The following is a 21,005-nucleotide window of genomic DNA, read 5'->3' on the forward strand; positions in this document are numbered from 1 at the left end:
AGGAGCTAACAAAAACCGTGCGTGGGGAAATCTAGGAACATAGACGTGTGTGAAATCCCAGTCTGGTGCTTGGCACCTTTGTTCTCTTGGGACTTAGAATTTGGAGTTCTCTTCTGGCGGTGAGTGCCAAAATCTGTTCTTCAAAACAATGAATAAAGAGTCCCTGTCGCTTCTCTGGTCTGTGACTTCATTTCATGTGGCTGCTGGCCACAGCATTTTTCTTTGTGTTATTACTGGAAAACACCAAGGTCTGTGTTAACAGCCAGCCTGCCAAAGGTGTTTAAAAGGCCTATTGGGCTGTCAGGAGATAAAAAATTCCCAATAAGCAATGTTCATTTTCTTTTAAAGTGTAGCTGGAGGAAACAGTGGTCCATCTTCTCCATGCTGTTACCCAGCATTTAGAGCGTTGGTCGGGAAGTGGGAGTTCCCGGGGAGCATTCATGCCGCATCCCTGACCACCATGCTAGACTGGCAGGAGGAAGAGCAGGAAGGAAACGGGGAGTCACCACCTTTTCGTTTGAAGTTATGACCCTGTTCAGACAGATGTGTAAGAGTCTAGGACAAGAGGAAGGCAGCTGAGGCAAAAGACAGTAAAACAAGGATGTATCTCTCTTGTCGAGTTTAATCATTGGAAGAGTCCTGGGTTTTATTTATATATTTTTGTAGTAAGCAGTCCCCAGATAAAAAACAGCACTGGCTTGGGAATACCAGAAACCAGAACTACGTGCCTACAGTGTGCCTCCCTGTGCCTCCTTCCTTCTAGTTCACGGCAGTATGACGTTTGCCGTCCTCTCCAACTTTAACAGGTGAGGTGAGGAATGCTTCCCTTCCACTTTGCAGCCCTTCTGAGCACCTGGGACACTCTCCTGGGAGTTACAAGATGTTGACATAAATCCCTTTGAGCTAAAAGCCAGTCACTGGGTTACTGCACTGAAGATGAGCACTCTACCAAATGTAGCCGGGCACTGAAGCCAGCCATGGCTGTAACAGGAGAACCTGACTTGTTGGGCTTGGAAAGATTCTTCTTAGCGGGACCTCCTGGAGCTGCTCTACCTACTTCCTAGATCACAAGTGGGCACAAAGGGGAGAGAGGTGCCAGGATGCCCAGCTTGGGGCAATTCTGGATATTTCTATCCAGAAACAAGCTAACAGAGTTCAAGTGGCTGCTCAGTGGAGTTTTTCAGATCTGACTGTTTAGTTTACTCGTGCTCTTTTCCAGGGTCTAGCCCTTAGTCTTTCAGGCCACATTTATACAGTTAAATGGAGTATAGTCAGAGACTGGGCAAAGTACAGCAGGACTTTAAGTGGCTGTAGTTCTGGTATGTCATAGCCTAGCTCTTCTCAAAGCAACCCATGCTTCAGTGTAAAACTATTCCATTGTCTTTCTGCCAGAAAGATTTGGTCTCCTAAGAAGCTGGTGGGTAACTATCCATCCCTGCTGTATTTCTAATCTCTAAGGAGGCAGGGTGGCAGAGTTAGGTGCAAACGTTCACAGGCAACCCACAGTAGGCCAGAACCCATAGCAGATGTACAAACACATGCTCAGAAGTAAAACAGGGCCACATTTTTCTCCCACATTTTACGCTGTAGCTTGCTCCGTCATTAAGGCCAGTCTGTTGGGATGATACATGAGTCTGAGCTTGACACCAAGCTTGGACTTGGGTTCAAAGACAGTAGAGGAGTAGCCTCTGGCTTTCTGGTGTCTCTCTGCAAAACATGAGTCACAGAGCTTTGCTTCCTCAGAGGGCTGCTGTGAAGAAAAACGTGTTAAATACTGTGGAGTGCCCCTTTATTGTGCCAACATGCCAAAACCCAGACCTAAAAGGGGAGGGTGAACTTTTAGAAGTGATACTCTCCCAGGTATTTACTAGTTGCAATGAAATAAGCCTCAACAAAAACAGGTGTAAATAAAGGCAGTTAAAGGAATCTAATTTAAAAAGAAGTTCCTTCTAAGTTGCACCAGTTTTACTGTGTTATTACTAGTTCTCCATTAATCGACTAAGTGTATTCTGCAGTAAAGTGCTCTTCCGTGACATACAGAAACTGGGAAACACTTTCAAAAGTAAATACAGTGTAATTTAGAACTTATATCTTAGAAAGGACATGAATACAACTCCTATACATTGTATTTTAAAAAAATAATTCTGCCGTTGGATATCATTTGCATATGGCTATTAAAGTCCTTATCTAGTTACAAAAAGAGGGAAGTTGATAAGTCATCAAGGAAGGAAATACTGAGGTTTAAAACAGCCACAAATTTGTTTTTCTTCAACTTAATCATTTTAAAAAGTCAAATGCCGTAGTTCTGGATGAGTTGCCAGATTGTTTCCTTCATAATTCTGCCTTTCTCTTATCCATTCTTTAGGGATCAAAAACAAGCATATTAACTTCAGTCAGTGAACACGCAAATCAGACAAACACATTCTCCTAACTTCAGGCTCTGATTAATTCCGCTGGTAACCTTTGACCTTGATTTCCACAATGTCTTGCAGTACATACAGAAGCTTGACCCAGTATCGGAAAACTGCAGAGATTTGGTTTGGAAAAAATAAAGCCACCTTCATCTCCATTACCAAAGTGCTACATTAAAATCTATAAAACAAAGGGCTGAAAATCTGAAGTTTAGGCCTTGGAGCCAGTTTCACAATCTGTTTCCTGTAGCCAGAGTTCATTTGCAGCCAGTGGAAAAAACAACTTCTAAAAGATAAAAGGCAGTGCTGTGAATTTCAATCAATCTTAGCATTCGGGGTGGGAATACAGCCGTACCAAAGTCTAACACCAACATTTCAGTTCTGATTCTAGTTCACTTTCTTGATCTCAGATGTACGTAGCCGTTGTCAGAGACACCCAGCAAGTGCAAACTTATAATGGGAAAAGTGAGTCTATCCAACTTCTGAAGATCAAAATTTAGATAGAAATAAAGCAAGCATACATGACATGCCTATTCACAGGAAAAATGGGAGACCATAACGAGTGATGACAGAATGGGACGGGAAGCTGAAGTTGGAGCTAATGTAAAAAAAAAAAAAGAAAACATAAAAGGCACTGGCAGAATTATTTCCTTTGAACCCATCAGTTATGATGGGTGGAGGCCTTGAGTGCTTAGAGAAGTCAAGACTCACAATTATTACAGGTAGTGATGATTTTGGTAGATATATTGTTCACGAGGGTGCCAAAGGCCTAGAGGAAGCAGCTGCACGAAGCAGTCCAGGCCTGTCCACACTGCCGAACAATGGCAACACAGGCTCCTTGCAGAAAGGATTTTACCTGTACCTTTTCCTTGAAAGGTACAGGTAATGATAGAATGACACTTATTTTGCAAGCTTCAGAGAAACCCTGCCAGAAAACAAAAGCAATATCAGATGAAGTAACCAGATTCTTTACAAATAAAAGAGCTGTTGATGGCTGGGGTTGGTGAGCCAGCTCAAGCTCTGTGCCCGGAATCAGAAGCAGTTTCTGTGTTTTTCTGTGGTATGCAAGTAGCTTGTTCCGCATTTAACATCAGTTTTGAGGTCTGAATTTTAGAGTGGGAAACATGTAAATGAGAAATGTAAAATAATTATGCCCTATAGGCATAATTTGGACCCTATAGGCCCAATGTCCTGTTTCTGATTTACCTGCAAGCATTCTTTTGCCTTGCAGCATACTCAAAATTGCAGTTTTATGATTGCTTTAATGGGACAGCTGCAAATGGGTGGTTCTGCCCTTGTCTACATGTTTCCCTCTCCTCTTCTCTGCCAAGAGGCGAACTGGGTCAAGGAAATGATTTGGCTGAAAATTAACTTTATCAAAAAAGCGCCTTTTTTTTCCATGCAGGAAAAGCAAGAGCAACAGCAATGCCAGCCCATTTGGTGGCAGATTACACTTAATCACAGAATGGTTGAAGTTGGAAGGGACCTCTGGAGGCCATCTGGTCCAACCCCTCCTGCCCAGGCAGGGCCACCAACAGCCAGTTGCCCGGGACTGTGTCCAGGGCAGAAGCTTTCCAGTATCTCCAAGGATGGAGACTCCACGACCTCCCTGGGCAGCCTGTGCCTGCGCTCGGTCACCCCTGCAGGGAAAAAAACGTTTCCTGATGTTCTGAGGGAACCTCCTGGTGTGTGCCCACCGCTTCTGATCCTGTCACTGGGCACCACCGAGAAGAGCCTGGCTTCATCCTCCTCGCACCCTCCCTTACGGGTATGTATATACATGGGTAAGGTCCTCATGAGCCTTCTCTTCTCCAGGCTCAGCAGCCCCAGCATAATTTAGATTAAAAAAAAAATCCCCTTAGATTAACTTGGTTAACAAGACTGTGGAACTGTTGCCCAATGAGAATATTTTTTTTTCTCCCTTTCATTTTCAAGTGTTGAAGGCGCTGCATTTCACTTGCACGGTGTGGTGTAGGGTTTTTTGGTGTGGGTATTTTTTTTTTCTCTCCTTTTCCCTAATGTGTTTACTCAGGCGACATCAAAGGCTCCTGTTGCAGCGTCCACCTGAGGAGCCTGTGCCGTTCCTTCGCAACGCGGCTGCGCTTCAACTTTTTTTTTTGTCCATTTGCAAATTTTACTGAAGCAAACCCACCACCGGGAACGGCTGTGTTCCCGGCGGCTGCCAGCGCGGCTGCTTTGGATCACCTGCTGCAGCGCCGGCGGCGGCCGGGGCTCTAGGCGCAGACGCTCCCGCGCACTGCCTGCCGGGACATGTAGTTCTCCTCGGCGGGGACCAGAGCCGCCGCCCTTCCGCTGGACTACACTTCCCAACAACCCCTCCGTGCGCCGCCGCTCCCAGCCGCCATTGGGCCGCCGGCAGCAAGGGCTGAAAGGCGATTGGCTGGGCGGCGCGTCTGTCATGTCTTGGGCGGGGCTAGTTCCTGCCCACCCCCCCTCCCCTCCACGGTAGGGGGTCTCGTGGCGGCCCGGCCCCGGTCTGCCGTGTCCCGGCGGGGAGGGCCGAGGGGGCTGCCCCGCGCCGGAGAAGCAGGACCGGGTCCGTCCCCTTCCCTCCATGCCTGGGGCGGGGAGGAGGAGCTGCCGGCGCCGCGGGGTGGTGGCTGCCTCGCTCCCCGCCGGGAGAGGCGAAGCCCCAGCGGCGTTGCTCGCTCGGCAGTCCCGGCGTCGGTGGGCGGCGGTTGGCGGCGGCGCCCGCCGGGGCTGAGGGGAGCTCCCGCCCGCCCCTGCCCCTCATGCGGCGCAGGCAGCGGGCTCTCCGCTCGCCGCCGCGTTTGTCGTCTTTGTGGGCGGGTTGGCGGCTGCCGGGAGCCCGCCATGGGGCGGCCGCGTCGGGGCTGCTGAGGCGGCGGCGGCGGCGGTGGTGGGGAAGCAGCCGGACGGCCCCATGGAGGAGCGGGAAGGCGAGGTGCGCTGGGACGGGCTGTGCAGCCGCGACGCCGCCAGCCGCGCCGCCGCCTTGGATAACATCAGGCAAGCCGTTCTCCGCCGTAGCGAGACGGTGGCTCCCGTGGCGGCGGTGCCGCCCAGCCGGGCCGCCGACGGGCTCCTGGTTCCCGCCGCCCGCGACGGGCTGAGCGAGGTGCTGGCCCGCCTGCTGATGCTCTCCAAGCGCTGCCCCTTCCCCGACGTGAGGGAGAAGAGTGAGGCGATCCTCAGCCGGGTGCAGGTAAGCACGGCAGACCCCCGCCTCCGCCGTCCCACAGCAGGACACCCTCGACTTCGAGCTGTGTGACAGGGTGGGCATCTGACCCCGGCCGGTCAGATTGGTTCGTGCTTCCCCCAGCCCTCGCGAAGAAGAAACATTTGGAAAAGCGCTATGAAAAGGCAAAAAGGAAGAAGCGCGTCAGGGTTTTCTTGTTTGGTTTGGTGTTTTTGAGTGCAATCGGCGGAGAGAATTTTAGCGACGGAAAGGCTGGCGAGCAGCTCGCTCGTTGGGGCATCCCGAAGGAAGTAGCGAACGTGACAGCTTAAATGCTGTCGTTTCGGTCTGTGTGACCAGTACTGTGATATTACCCGTGTGCTAGAATACAAAAGGAGGAATGATTTGGGTATAAACGTTCAGGGCGGCCAATTAAAAATATAAATCGGTATGGGATGTTTTTTAGCTTTTAAAAGCTGCATGAGCGTTAAGAATATTAAAGCACAGCCTGTCAGAATTCCCTTTTTGTTGTTTATTAGTAAATAGTTTCTCTATTGGCATCAGTAGGATCCAGACTATTTTTTATAGCTCATAGGCAGTCTAGCCAATAGAGGATTACATTTACTGACCTTTTATGCTAACAAAAATAAATGTTACTTTGTACTCTTCCACTGTTACAGTCTAATTATAGTTACATTGCAATTCTCTTGCTCACCTAAAGTTTTTGCGCAGGTCTTGAAATTCTGATGCAGGGCTTGTATCAACAAGTCCAGCGGCACTGCTAAAAATACAACTTGCTGCAGAGTAGGAAAAGGAAATTAAGGTATTTCTTTTAATCACAAGTGAATACGTAGAGTTGTGCTTGATTCCCACTATTGTGCTTTTTATCCCAGAACATTTACAGGTTTAATGTAGGGGAATTTAGGGGAAAAAGATATGATTACATGTTCTATATATTATAATATATAAAATACACACACATATATGTATAAAAATACACATATATATGTATTTTAAAGGAACTTGTATATAGATCCATTTTTGCTCAGTCCTATTTTGAAATGGTTCAGGGAAATTCTGTGCTTGGATTATTGAAACTGAGAGAGGCTCTGTTTATTTTGTCTTAACTTCTCAGTAGTATGCAATGTGACAAATACAGTATAACTTAATTTATTTGATACAGTTTGGGCTGTATGGGGCATTTTTCTCAAAGCAGATTTTACCAGTAGAAGCTATAAATACAACACATGGTCTATGTGAAAGGCTTGACAGCTATACTGCTTTTGTTTTAAAAACTGAAAGCAATGAAACAACAAAAAAACCCCACCCACCACTGACTTGAATATTAAGTTGAAAACTTAATCTGGCACCTTTGCATCAGCATTTTCCCTGTTAAAGATTCGAATGAGAAGTGAGCCCATTACCAGTGAGAATGAAGAGTCGCTGGAACAGACTGCTAAGGGAAGACTTGCTTTTTATCAGGAACAAGTTATCAAAGTCTATTCAAAGGCCAAACAGGTGGTGATCTCTCACCGAAGTCTTGAAGGAGGTCAGAATACATGATCTGATGACTCTCTTTTAGGTTTTTCTGGATGAAGGTACTGGCATGTTCAACTATTAGTCTTGTTTAGAAACTTTGTTACTAGATTTTTAAATAGGCCAAAAAGTTCTAGCAGAAAAAAAATCCATCTTGATACAGCAAGTGCAAGTTTAAATTTCGTGGTGGTAGCTGACTTGATTAATAAAAATAGATGTGAAAGATATAATAGATATGAAGCCAATTGTATATACACCAGCTGCACTAAAGATTTAGTAACAAGTTAACTAAAATAAAATCAAATACAGCATTACTTTAAGAAAATCTTTACAAGCTGCTTTTTTAACTTTTCTTCTTAGGAATTAGATCTAAGAGAGAAGTATTCTATATTTTAGGAATATGGAGTGGCAAGTCATAGTTCTTATGACTGGACTCACAAATGAAAATTTTCCTTGTAATCTTTGGATCCGCATTTGTGAAAGAAGTAATTTATTCCAAGTATTCCATTTTGGATGCTGTGGACTATTGTCAGGCATGAAATGGTTTTCTGTTGATTTCATGGCCAAGAGGAATTTTATTCAAATCTCTGCAATGAAGATGGCAGATAAAGTAAGCTATTAAATTAAATATAATTATCTCATAAAACTCATGGCTTTCAGCAGTGATTCTAAAGGTAAGTAGCTTAGTAACGTTATAAAAATGTGAAATCCTATTCAGAACAGTATCAGCGCTTAAAAGACTCGCATTACTTTATCTCCCTGTTTTAGGATATGAAGCTATCTTTCTTTAAGTCCACAGCAATATGTACCATTATGCTGTCTAAACTTTATTCTCTGCCAAGTTATTAAAGGATGTAGAGACCAAGGCAGGAGAATGCAACTTTGAACCCAAAGGTTCTGCTGAGAACTGGTGCTGTCCTCCTTCCCTCTCCTGTGGGATGGTCCAACTCAGACTAGTAGTCTGAGTCTGGACTCTCCAGTCTTTCCCGCCCCTGAAATGGAGAATTGTAAAACGTGCCGCCTTCATCTTTCTGCCCTGCATCCAGGATAGGTCAGTAAGGAAATCAAAGATTTGAATTTTCCATGTGCTCTGATAGCTATTTTTTTGCTGGGACTAGTGCACTCTTGCCTGTTGGTGTAATCAGCAAATATTTAGGCATGAGCAACTATGCTGCTGGTGGTTTTGTCTGGACCAAGTTGGTAGAGTGCATTATATAGCTGATGTAAACTGCAGGCTTGGCAGCAGCCTGTGCCAGCATGGCATCCCTCTGAGCCTGCATTTGTTATGGTCTCTTCTTTTTTTTTTTTTTTTTTTTTTTCTGGAGGAAAATTCCTCTGAAATATGGTGGAATCCTAAGTGTACAACTTTCTACTTTGCTATTAATAAATAGTACTATGAATGCTATTATTAATAAATAGTATTGCCTATATCAGCATCTATAAAAAATTATTGCTTAATGTAAATTCCTGTTAATTTGACTTGTATTCAGGATAATGTGTTTCTTATTGTAGGCTATATATATTTGTATATAATATAAAGTTTATAATATATATATATATATAGATTAACAGATAATGCTGAGGTGATTGAAATGTTCTCTGAAATGGTTAGTCTAGCCAGTGTAGCTAATAGCTACGATAAAAGTGTAAGTAGTCCTTGTCCTAGACTAGATGGGGAAAATTGTAGGTTGCTTGCATAAGCAACAGATTTTCATTCTTATGGGGCCTGATGAAATTAATTCGGAGGTGCTTAAAAAAAGAACCAAACTAGCTAAAGCAATCTCAGACCTGATAGTGGAAGGAAATAGTAGACTCAAAGAGAATAATGGTGCATACCTCTTCAGTATGGACTAAGTGGGATGGAATGAAGAGGAAACTGGTGGATTTTAACTTTAGCTCAAAGGAAAAATAGCGGAGCAATGATGAAACACATTTTTAGTGCCTAGAAAAATAAGTTGAGCAACAGCCAAAACAGACTTAGCAGGATAAATTATTTTAAATCCATCATTTCTACTTCTTTATGATGGAGTAACAAGCCTTGTGGTGCAGAGAGATAAAAAAATGTTAATATGTTGATATATTGGAGTCCTCAATATTCACATGATGTTCTCATTAACAAGCTAGGGAATTACAATCTAGAAACTACCGTGCTGTGCAGTGAGTAAAATTAGCTGGAAAACTATCCCTAGAAGGTAAGCAAGATCAGGTAGCAAGTACTTGGTACAGATTCTACTAGGTCCTGTCCAGCACTATGTTGATTAACAAATTTTTGTGCTTGTTGGATTGCAGATTACAAGATGGGAGGGTAAAAATACTGGAGAACAGCCATAGACTTTAAAATTATGTTAATAGTTAATGGGAGCTTGTATTATATCTTCTGTTTTTTTTTTTTTTTTGTTTTTTTGTTTTTTTTTTTTGTGAAGAAAGTTTGAAGAAATTGGTTGTGGTACAGTCAGCTAAAAAGGAAGCTAGGACAATATGTTCCCAAATAAACAGGGGACAGAGGGGATGAAAAGACTGCTGGAAAGAGAGAAGGACATGAGCTAGAATGAATGACAGGTTGATCTAAATTCCAGCAAGACTTTGTTTAGACATTCAGGGAAAATTTTCAAGGATTAGGATAGTAAAGCAATGGCATCCAGTGATGTTCATCACTAGAACTCTTTGTCTAAACTGTTCTTAAACATCAGGTGGGAACGACATACTTATTTGATCTCTCCTTGGGAAAGGCAGAATGTTGCTAACTAGATGGTTTTTCTTTCCAGTCTCTTTTTCTGTGTTTTGTGTTGGTAACTGCTTGGAGGGACACACCCTCCGAGTGCTTTCCCTTTGATCTGGAAGACCATATTTACCAGATATGTAGCACTGGAACTTGTGGTCTGGAACCTCTGTCTCACTGAAAAGCAGCAGGTGGATTTGGGAGGACTGTAAGTTTTCTTAGGCCTACAGCTCTAGTGGATAAATTTAACAGAATCTCATAGTTTGCACAGAGGGCTGTATGGCACATTACAAGGGAGGAGGGGGGTCATGTCAGCAGCCAAATATATATCCTCTTGTATTATAACCTTCAGGCACTGCTTGTCACGTAGGCTTGCTTGGCAGAGGATGTAGAATGGAATACCCTTACCTTTCCAAATCCCAGCAAAATACCTGTATGGATTTATATTAAATGAGCATCCAGAAAGGATAGAGCAGGCATTCTGTCCTCTTCCTCTGCTGCAGCATGTGTGACAAATAAAGCCTCTGCCAGGAGAGGAGGTAGTAGTTCCCCTGTGTATGTCCATAAAGGATAAAGGAGGAGTTGCTTTTCAGTTTCATTGCTAGATTTTTCTCACAATAGAGTTCACTATCTCTTTGCTTTGCGTATGCACCGTGTCTGAGCTCTGTGGTGCATGCTTGTTCAGTTTCTTGCTCTCAAATGGTTTATCCTGATGATTCTGGTATTACAGGAGACCAGCTAACTTTCCAAATCTTTAATCTGCTTGTGGTGTAATATTTGATAAATGACTCCATAACTTCATCTTCAGTCTTTTTAGCCTTCCTGCACAACAGAAGTAGCTGTCTTTAGTCAACCTTGAAATCTGTAGCTAGGCAGGTCTGTTAGATTGTGGGATTTTTTTTGTCTGAGGTAATTTGACTAGTGCATAATAATGATGTTCCCCTGTGATGCTTACTGTTGGTCAGTTACCATAGAAGGGTGTGTCTGAAATTTATAGTCTGTTCAAGCCTACCAATTTAAATATAATATCCTCACTGGTGGTGGTGAATCTGATCTGTCTGGAAGTTGACTAGTCTCCTTCCACGATGCCAATACCCAAATCGGTCTGTTTCCCATAGTACTGTTACATAAAGTGAATGAAAACATTTTATTTTGTTTTTGTGAGTTCACTTCAGAGCAAAATTATGTTTTGTCCCTTCCAGCCATTAGGTGTAATGGGTTTAATTATGTTTTGTAGGGTGCCTACTTCAAAAGCCGCATGTCACTCTGCCAGATTGCTAGCTCAGAAAACATTTGTCTGTTAGGGTGGTTTTTTTGTGGTGTTCAGATACTCTTGCTCTTTTCAATATTGGGAGAGATACTAAAGTAATGACATGATGTACTTAAATGATTAGTCTTATTTACAACTTCTGCTAGCCTACAATAAGCACTGTACCCCTACAGTATTTATTGTAAACATGTTCTGATTATGTGTCTGTATCATATGTGTGTGGTGAGGCTGGCTGGAGAAGTTAAGGGAGAAGACTTAATCTTGACATGACAAGGAATGTTCAGAGCAGGGGTGTGCACTTATTTTTTTAAAAACTGAAATTGTCAGTAGTCCTTAGATTGCCTTGTCTGACTCCTCCCTTCTTCAGCCTACTTGCCTTCTTTCCAAAGGCTCCAGTCTATTTGTTGAGAGAGACGAAGGGAAATTTTCTTTTGTTGAGCTTGTCAGCTGCAGAATTGCCTGACCCTGAGAATGTCTTTGGTTGGAATAAAGAGTTGCTTGAAAACAGTGGAGATTCTCAGTGATGTTAAGTAGGATATCTGGGTCACTTCAAATGCTGTTTCTGTGTTTGGAGCCTTTCCATAATTTTTCATGCCAGCTGTATGCCATTCTTCTTGTATGGAAATGAGCTTTGCTTAGTCAACTTTTTCTTATAATTGTTTGGGATAACTTCATCTGTAATTTTATGGGTTTATGTGATTCTGCTGAATTGATTTTTTTTTCAGGACATCATAACTAGAATTTTTATTTTCAAAATAAGTGAAGAGTGAAGCACACACTTGATAATAATGACTTGGTTGATATTTATTTTTTCACTGCATTGAAATGTTTTAAACTGAAGAAATCCAACACAAGAGATGAGGAAATACTTATTATTTACTAATGAGGTAAGCAACTGTAGGGTGCATGTTGGTGGCTTATGTAAAAAGAGGTTTGTTTCCTGATTTTTTTTTTTTTTTTATTTTTTTTTTCCCTAGGAGCTAATATCTAGAGATCTGTAGAAACCAGAAATGCTTCAGCTTGAATGCATTTTGTAAATAACAGCATCTGTTCTCCTGATCTAGCTGTTGCTAAGTCACACAAGCTCTGTTTTAGGGTAGTTGGTTTTTTTTCTGCATGTGTTTCGAGAGGTAATTCTAGAAGTTGGCTGTTCTTTTAACCTCATAGCTGGAGATGATTCTTTCCAGTCTACACTCGTGTATTCTAGTATCAATTTAGTCCTTTATCTTAAATTATTTTTCTCACTCTGATACTAACGGTGTATGGGGTAGCAGTGATCCTTTCCCTTTCTGCATTGATTTTAATAAAAGTTCTGCTCTGCTTTAAGTTGCCAAAAAATCAACTTATTTCTTTTTTAAAAAAATCCAATGCTTATAATTTGTTTTCCCTATTTGGTATATAAATAACTGTCTTTTGGGGTGTTGGCAGGCATTTGGATCCTTTTGCTCACATACGGAGAAGTCTTATGCATCTTTAGGAGAGATGTTCAACCATATTGAAAAGCACTAAGAATTTGGAAAGGTTTAGAAATTAGCATATGATATTCAAAGTATTAAGTAAAAAAAAATATATGGACTCCTAGGTTATGTAAAATAACACATCTTCCATTAGCTTGACTGAAGTACATTGTTTAAAAGGAAATTGCATTGTCTCACTGTGACAAGTGCAAAGTGAGCATTGAAGAAATACTTGATGTTTTGTCATCTTACTCTTGACTTTTTCTTCAGGTCAGGGTTTCTCCTTTTAAATATAGTGGAAAAGTACTGAATATACCATTGTGGGACAGAAAAATAGTTGTGAAAGCTTGAGTATATTTTTCTGTGGATACTGAGTGTTTAAATTTCCAAAAATATAGTTTGCTGTCAGTATGGTTTTCTATTCCAGTAAATTGTTGACAGTTTAAGGGGTGGGGTGGGGGGAATGGGGAAAAAGCTGAGCGTTCTCTCCAGAAATCAAGTGAAACATGGATATCTTCACTTGGACCTACATTCATGAATTGCATCCAAAAAGTTAAGTGGTGGTTTTTCTCTTATTTACTGCTTTCTTGATGTTTCCAATGACTTTGACTTTTTTTTTTTTCTTTGTGTTTTCTTCTGGAAAGTTTAGGTTAGGTTGCTGCCAAAAGTTGGGTTTGGAAGGTGCACTGGTTTAGTTCTATTTAAACCTAGTAAACAATTAACTATTTTCCTTACTCCACCTTCATGTAGAAACCAAACTTGTTCTTTCAAGATATATTGTGTCAAAAGTATCACCCAGTGTTGTGTACTAGTGCCAAAATAGTACCCCAAAATACATTGGGCTGGTATTTTAAAAATAGAGGTGATGATAGAATGCATACTGCTACTTATGTCATTTAATCAGGTACAAGTCTGTCTTTTTTGCAACTACAAGAACTTACTTTCAATCCAGGCATCGTGCTAAAGGAAAGGACGGTGCTTCTGAAAACATGTTTTTTTTTTTTTACTGTAAATTAATTAGAAATTGTAACTTTTCTTCACTTTTATATGCTTTTTGGAGTCAGCAATAAGATTTTCTTAGTTGCAGGTCTTTCCTAGCAAGTCCTTTGTCTACCTAAATATGACTGGCTCTATGATTTTAAGTTTTGAGACTCAAAGTGTAGCAACTTCTTAGTTAAATTTTCCTCCCTGGGATAGTCTTGCTTGCTATTGAATTGTTTTTAAACAGCTGTTCTTCTGAAATAGGTATTTTAGTTAAGGATTCCTTAACTCCTAGAGAGTAAACATGGAATAATATATTTGTTCAAAGGAGGAACAAATTTGAAAATGGAAATATACTTAAAGCTCTAAAGCCTTTCCTGTGTGCTTTTTTTGGTGTGGTTTTTTTTTTTTTTTTTTTGGAGGAGGAGGTGAACCTCTTTTCTGAAAGTTTTTTTTTTTTCCATTGCAGCTTGTTGCTGAGCCTCCACTGTTTCTGGTGTTTTGGTGCAACAAAACTCAGCTTTAAAATGCAGCCTGTTTGCCAATAGCACATTCCACTCAGATTAAACTGTTTGTTTGGATTTTCCATTTATTTAAATTTTAGTTCTACTGTAGATTTACACTGATTTTCATGCAAAAGAAAGATTGAAGAGAGCAAAAAGCTTTTCTTAAAGTTTATCTCAATTTCCAATCAATGTTGATTGCAAACTCATGTCCATTTAACAGTACTAAATAATTGGCAGCTGCCATGCACATAATGTTTTCTGGAGCTCATGATGTTATGAAGATAAGTCCTTTTCAGGACAAGATTGCTTTAGATATTTGCCCTGACTTCATACGTGTCCATTCTGTCCTTCCCGCTTGTGTTACAGAAAAGGTTTTAGAAGCATTTTAACTTTACCTAGATTACTTTTTTTTTTTTTTAAGCCAGATATGTTTATAACAGTAGCTTTTATTTACATAGAAATCAATGTGTAAATAGTGTTCTACAAGAGAAGCTTAATTCTGACATTTTTATTGCTACTGTTCTGTTCCAGGACACAGGAAAAGAAGCCAAATGGAAATGTTTTTGTCTGGCTTTTAGAAAACATCCTGGTATCTTTGCTTCTAGTGTTCTGCTTTTCTAACTATTCAGAATATAGCGACTGTGCTTAGCTGATGTCTGGAATCTGTTGGAAGAGAAGGGTGTGTAAGCGACTGTGCTTAGCTGATGTCTGGAATCTGTTGGAAGAGAAGGGTGTGTAAGCGACTGTGCTTAGCTGATGTCTGGAATCTGTTGGAAGAGAAGGGTGTGTAAATTGGGAAGGTCAAGTGTTGCTTCTCTTTCTTTCATTGCTTGTTGTCAGGTCTCCCTGTTAAAGGATTCAAGTTTTTGGGTGAGGTTTCACTTGGAATGAGAAATGTGTTTTTTTAATGCAGAAGACACTTTTTGTATTGCACAATGTAAAATATCTTGGAATTTTAGATTCTAAAGGTAGTAGTTAACCCTTTATAGCTTATGCATTAATTGAATACCTGATACGGAAGCATAGACGGTTTGTGGGTTTTTTTGTTTTCTGCTTGTTAGGAGTTACCTAGTAGGTAAAAGAGATTTGGGGGAAGTACAGTTTTTATACACTCTGAATTCAGGGTGCAAATCATTACTGCTCAAGACAGTAGAAAATATGGCTGCTTCATGGTGCTTCCAGTGCAAAAATTAATTTTATAGTGATACATCCCATGTACGTGGCTTACACCTATGTTCCTCCTCTCAAAGCCAGAGGTCTGCATTAGAGGGTTCAGCAGTGTGATGCATGTCACAGATTTGCATGTTTTGGGGAAGGATACAGGATACTCCTGTATCTCTGATCTTCTGGGGTAGAGTAGCCATATGGCTCAAAAGTACTTCCCGGTAGTAATAAATCTGCATGCATGTGCATAAAAACTTGCTAAGATGTTAAAGAAGATTCTTCTGAAAATCTCACATGGAAACTGAATGACTTGCTGTTCCCTCAAAGAATAATTGCTAAAAAAGTACTTGGGAAGATGTCCTGAGGTTAAAAAAAACAAAACACTTTACAAAGAATAAATTCAGATTGTAATACCATCTTCTAAACCGGTTCTTGGTGGTACTGGGAAACTGAGGATTTCTCTAGATGCACACTCACAGATTGTCTGTTTAAAGATGACTTCAGGAATAAATGAGTCTTCTGGGATATAATTTCAGATTTTATACAGGGGGCAGACCAGATTAAGGAATTTTTCTGTCTTGAGAAGTAATTTACATATGAAGCAAGGCAAGAAGTTCTTCCTTCCAGTTAGTGTGTTCAGTCAGGAAGGAAAGATTAATGGATTTTAAGTTTTAATGTTGATAAACTTCCAAATAGATCTGTAGTGACATCTGTACATCAGTAACAAATGTTATTTAAATAAGCAGAGATGGCATGAAGGTCAAATACTGGTCAAAAATACTTTTTTTTTTTTTTTTTTTTTTACCTCGGAAAACTTAATAGTTAACTGTAGATGAAAGACTTACTTTAACTGTAGACTTGAATGACTATGGAGGAAGAATTTGGACAAAATGGGCCTTCAAAGTGGACTGTTCAGTGTCCACAGCCCAGAAATAGCACTTGAACTTTTTCATGTTGGTTCAGACAGACAGCTCATCTCGGTTCAGCTCATCAGAAATTCTTGAGAATCCTTGTAGATGCTTATTATACAACCTGACAAGCTTTCTCTGAAGTAAATGGGCAAAATGTAGACATATTCCCAAATCCTTGTAAGGTCTCATCTTAATTTCAGGACTAACTGGTGTGCTATCTGGGCATTGTTTGGGACCTTTGTTATTCAGAGCTGGTTACCTAGACGCCTCAGTGCTTACCTCTTGATAAACCAGACTAATACTGCAAATCCATCAATGCAGCAATGACAACTGACTTTTAAGTGTCAGCCCCATTTAACCCCAGTTTGTAATGGCCTGTTTCAGTTGGCAGTTGTAACTGGTTTTGTACTTTATTTAGGGATGCTGGCGTGGGAGGGCCAAAGCAGTATGTTTCAGTGAAAGTCTACTACCTTGTGCCTATGGTTTCGGTGCAAACTTATCCCAGGTCATCCTTGGCTAATATAACCTGTCTGGTTCTGTCCTGTGTGATGAAGTCTGGTCTGTAAGTGGAGATTCTGCAGTAGTAATACTTTGCATCTCTTATTTCCTATTTGTACACAGAAGTTGGCAGAAAGATGCCTTGGTTGGGAGACCAAGTGGGCCAGATGCCAGAATGGTAATCTGATAAGAGTGACCTTTGCTGTGTTCTCCCAGTCTCTCATGTAGTAGCAGTCCAGCCAAAGCAGAAACCTGTCTGGCCAGGCTGGTGCTTGGCACTGTCTGGAATGGCTTAAAACTTGTCGTGGTGTACTTGCTAAATAGCTTGTTATTGTGGAGGGATGGGCAAGAGAGAAAGATAGTCTTTCTTCAGTGTTACTACAAAACATTTTCTAGATTTGCCAAGTAAAATGCTGTGAGTTAGCCCCTTGGATGTAACAGTCTCACCTTGGTTGCACTAGCGCTGAACTGAATGGAAATCATATAGGGTCGAGCATAGGTTTTCATAGTGGGCTTTGTTCTACGTGGCTGTCTAGAGCTGGGCAAATTTGGAACCGAAACAGATCTGCTGTCTCTTGCTGATGGTGGAAGTAATTCATTTGATGCCAGTTCTGTTAGGATGCTAACTGGGTATGCTATCACTTTTCCAAAAGACTATGTACTTGAATTATACTACAAAAAACTTGGATTTTTTTTTTTTCTTTATAGGTAGTTGGTTTCGGCAGCTATAAGGAGAAACCTTCTGGATTCTGTAACAGAAACAAACATACGTGTGTTTTCATAACTTCAGCAGAAAAATGAATACTAATATTTAAATATTTCCTCTATACAGTACTTGAATATTTGTTTACAAATAACAGAGTAGACAATCCAACTAGGTAGGACTTGTTAAAAGCATTGAGTTCATAGAGTTCTTTTGTTGTCCAAAATTTCTAAGAAACATAAATGGAAATCAAATTGGAAAGAGCATGTGCTGTAAGTTGTTATTAAGTATATACAATGTGGTAAGAGGCAGGCAATCTAACAAAGAACTAACTCTAAATTCTTAAGCCAAGCATTATTTATATCATTTTGAAATAGCATGGAGGGATTTTACGAGGGATAAAATTATATGCAATATTTTCTTCTGTGAGTAACAGAAGCCAGGGATAATATAATTTAATAGTCTCATTTGAGACATAATTCCTTTATCTGGTGCAACAATAGATTCTGATGCTCACTGAAATCAAGCGCTCCATCTCTTAGAGATTAAGACAGTCTTAATGTGGATAACAAAGTGTAAACTCCTTTCTCTTCAAAATGAGTGATACCTCTTATGTAGTTTGTGCTTCTGAATATTGAGCTCTGTTTGGAAAGTATTGAACCCTGAGACTTTGAGATGACAAGGGGAGGCTTGTTCTAAGCAGCCACTGGAATTATTAACAATTCTGAAGGTTAGAATTAATAACAAATTGAACCAGCATGCTGTATAATGTTCTGCTGCAAAAATCTGATTACTATAAGCAAACATAGAAGAGAAACAGCTATGATGTTCTTGTGGCAGTTGCTTTCTTTCACTTAATTAGATAGGATAATGGCTTTTTCACAGAGTATGCTGAGCTGGAAATGCAGAGTCATCTGTGGGAGAGTGTCCTAAAGGGGATACTGTTAGTATTGAAGCAAATTATAAAGCTCTAGAGATGTCTTAAAACAATTCTTTTTTTTTTTTTTTTTTTTCTCTTTTCTGTCTTGTAGTGGAAATAAGTCTGGGAAATGTGTGGGGCAGGTTATTTAATAAAGAATGGATTTCCCCCCCCCCCGGCTTCATATTTCAACTAGCTCTTTGGTGTGTTTTTAGAGAGTGAAATTTAGCGTTTGTTGGGATATCGGTGTTTGCTTGTTTATTTCAAAGATGATTGGCATATCAAAATAAAAACTTTTTGTGAAAAAAGGTTTGACAAAGTGCTGGCAGGGGAAGGCTTCCTCAATAATGAATGTAAGTCCCACGAAGACTTGAAAGAAAAATAGGCTTAGAATAGCCAAAACCTATTAGCACAAAGGTCTCGCGTTCCTCTCTGCTTTGCCTCTCTCAGATCAGTGACTTGAGAGGGCAGTTGAATAGACAAAGTAGATCTTCTCAAGCAGTAGAAATTGCGTGTTTTTCCTTAAAGTAGTAAACATCTTAGAGAATTTGCCTTGGATGCATGAGTTTCCCATTCAAGCATGAGTGGAATCTGGACTGAACTGGAATTTGAAACCTGGTCTGCCTCATCTCAAATAAGAGACCTAACTTGTTTCCGAGGGCCTTGTTTATTGACAGGAAGTTGCATGGAGAAATAAGTACCTGAGGTCTTAAAACTTTCTCAAGTTAGGAAAAAATACCGGTTGTTCAGCTGCTGTGAAATTCATTTACCTCTGTGCAGAAGTGCTTTATATTCAAGCCAAAGTGGTGAGGAAGTTTCTAAGGCCCTCTGAGGTGGGGTGAAGGATTTTACCCAAGTAGTTGTAATATAGTTTTTAGATTAATGAGGTGAGCTAGACAAGGATTTTGGTGAACATCAAAACATGCTAAAATAATTTTGCCAATCATAATATTCAGTATTTATGTCCTGTTTCTCTTTTAGAACACTTCTAAATATGTTAACTTCAGAAAACTAGGATGAAGTGCATGTTTATATGGCTTGTTTAAAGTTCAGCTACTGGGATCTCTTTTTTGGAGCGGGGGGGGAAATAAAAATTTATGTTGTGCTACAGAAATAGGTCAGAATTTTCTTGTACCACAAGGGCAAAGCATTTAATCTTTATTCAGATGAAAAGTTTGTAACCCTACATCCCTTATTATGATATTAAACAAATCTGTTTAATTAGAAGATTGCTGTGGATGGCTTTTTTTGGTTGTTTTTTTTTTTCCTTGAACATTTAAATTTTGAACTACAGTAGTTGTTGTCTTAGCAGTAGTATTTTGGTCACCTACTGTCACATTTGCAGTGGGAACTATTTACTGAGGGTAGTTACATTACCCTCTGATGATTAATACCATCTGATGATCAAAGCATTATGGATGAAAAATAAACCAGCAGGTACTTCATAAAAAATGTTGTGTACAATGGACAATTTTGATATTATCCTGAAAAAAATCACAACTGCTTAATGTTATGATGGTTGGACTAGATGATCTTAAAGGTCCCTTCCAATGTAGACAATTCTCTAATTCTATGTGTGGTAAAGTGAAACATACACATTTGCAGGATTGAGGCTGCATGCTGGTGGTTTGTACAAAAGTATCTTGATACCTTGCTGCAGGATTCCATTTCAAAACATTATTAGGACTTCCTTTTATTATGAACAATTGTGTGTTTCCTCTTACAGGTTTCAGGTTTCCTGGACCTTTTGTGGCCATAAGGTTTGTGGTCACTATGCCAAGCTAATAGTCACGGTTGTCTCTTAATCTCAGAAGTTACACTGTGAGCAGAGAGATGTAGGAAGGAGGTTTTGGATGTGCCATACTGAGCCTGGAAGCCTAGTACCTCTTATTTGTGTGGTGGTGTACTTTTTAGCAGAGCCTAGGAGGTTAAATGTAATGTCATGTGAATGCAGCTGCAGTGTTTTCAGGACCAAATTTGATCACTGATTGTGGTCTACCAGGTGTGCCAGTTACCATAGCAGTAAATAGATAAAGTCCATGCCAGTGCTTACAGTTAAATTGGCTTAAGCAAACCTTGCTCACTTGAGCATGCTTCACAGAATTCCACATGGAAAAGGTCTGATAGCAGGTAGCTGTCTTAAGATGACAACCTGCTACAGTTCGGCTCTGCCAGACTTCTTGGAGACAGGAATAGCAGTCTTAGATCCCCAGCTGTATTGGAGCAAACAATTTTCTTCAGACAGTACCCATATCCTTTTGTTTCTTACACGGGTTTGTTTTAACATGCAGGTGATTTAAATGAACTGAAGCTGATGCACTTGCTGCAGAAAGATGTAATGAATTTGAAGGAACACTTGGGGGAGACTTCATGTCTCCTGTTTTATTTCCAGGTTTTGATTTGTTTGAAGTAATATCACTGTGAATTGAGATCTATTTCTAAAACTCTTGAAAAATGAAACTTTTGTCCATATTGTCTCGTGTTATTTCTGATTACAGAAGAGTAACCTGAAAGCTTCTTGAGATGGGGCATATTTTTAGGTATTTTTTGTTGGTGATGTTATTAGTTTTGTTTAAAAATGATATAATTGTAACTGACTGACTTCTCTACCTAGACATGAAAACAATAATGAGTGATACAGTTATGGGAAAGGGAAAAGAGGAGCATGCATGAATAAGAAGTTCTTGATAGCAGGTGAACTAGATCATTGTAGCACTTCATATATTACAGAATGCACATCACTATATTCAAGTTGCATGCCTATTTCTAT

The 21,005-nt window shown here is 40.4% G+C and overlaps 1 protein-coding gene across 1 annotated transcript in view; it reads left to right on the plus strand.

The window, feature by feature from the left end:
* Positions 1–4,883: 4,883 nt before the first annotated feature.
* SESN1 (sestrin 1) overlaps positions 4,884–21,005 on the plus strand; it is an 84,534-nt gene continuing 68,412 nt past the window's right edge. The window contains exon 1 of the mRNA XM_082480389.1: positions 4,884–5,598. Coding sequence (XP_082336515.1) covers positions 5,317–5,598 — 282 coding nt within the window. The 5' untranslated portion in view covers positions 4,884–5,316. The remainder of the gene's footprint in view (positions 5,599–21,005) is intronic.

Source organism: Vanellus vanellus (assembly GCF_965231255.1).
Source record: "Vanellus vanellus genome assembly, chromosome: 3".
Taxonomy (NCBI): domain Eukaryota; kingdom Metazoa; phylum Chordata; class Aves; order Charadriiformes; family Charadriidae; genus Vanellus; species Vanellus vanellus.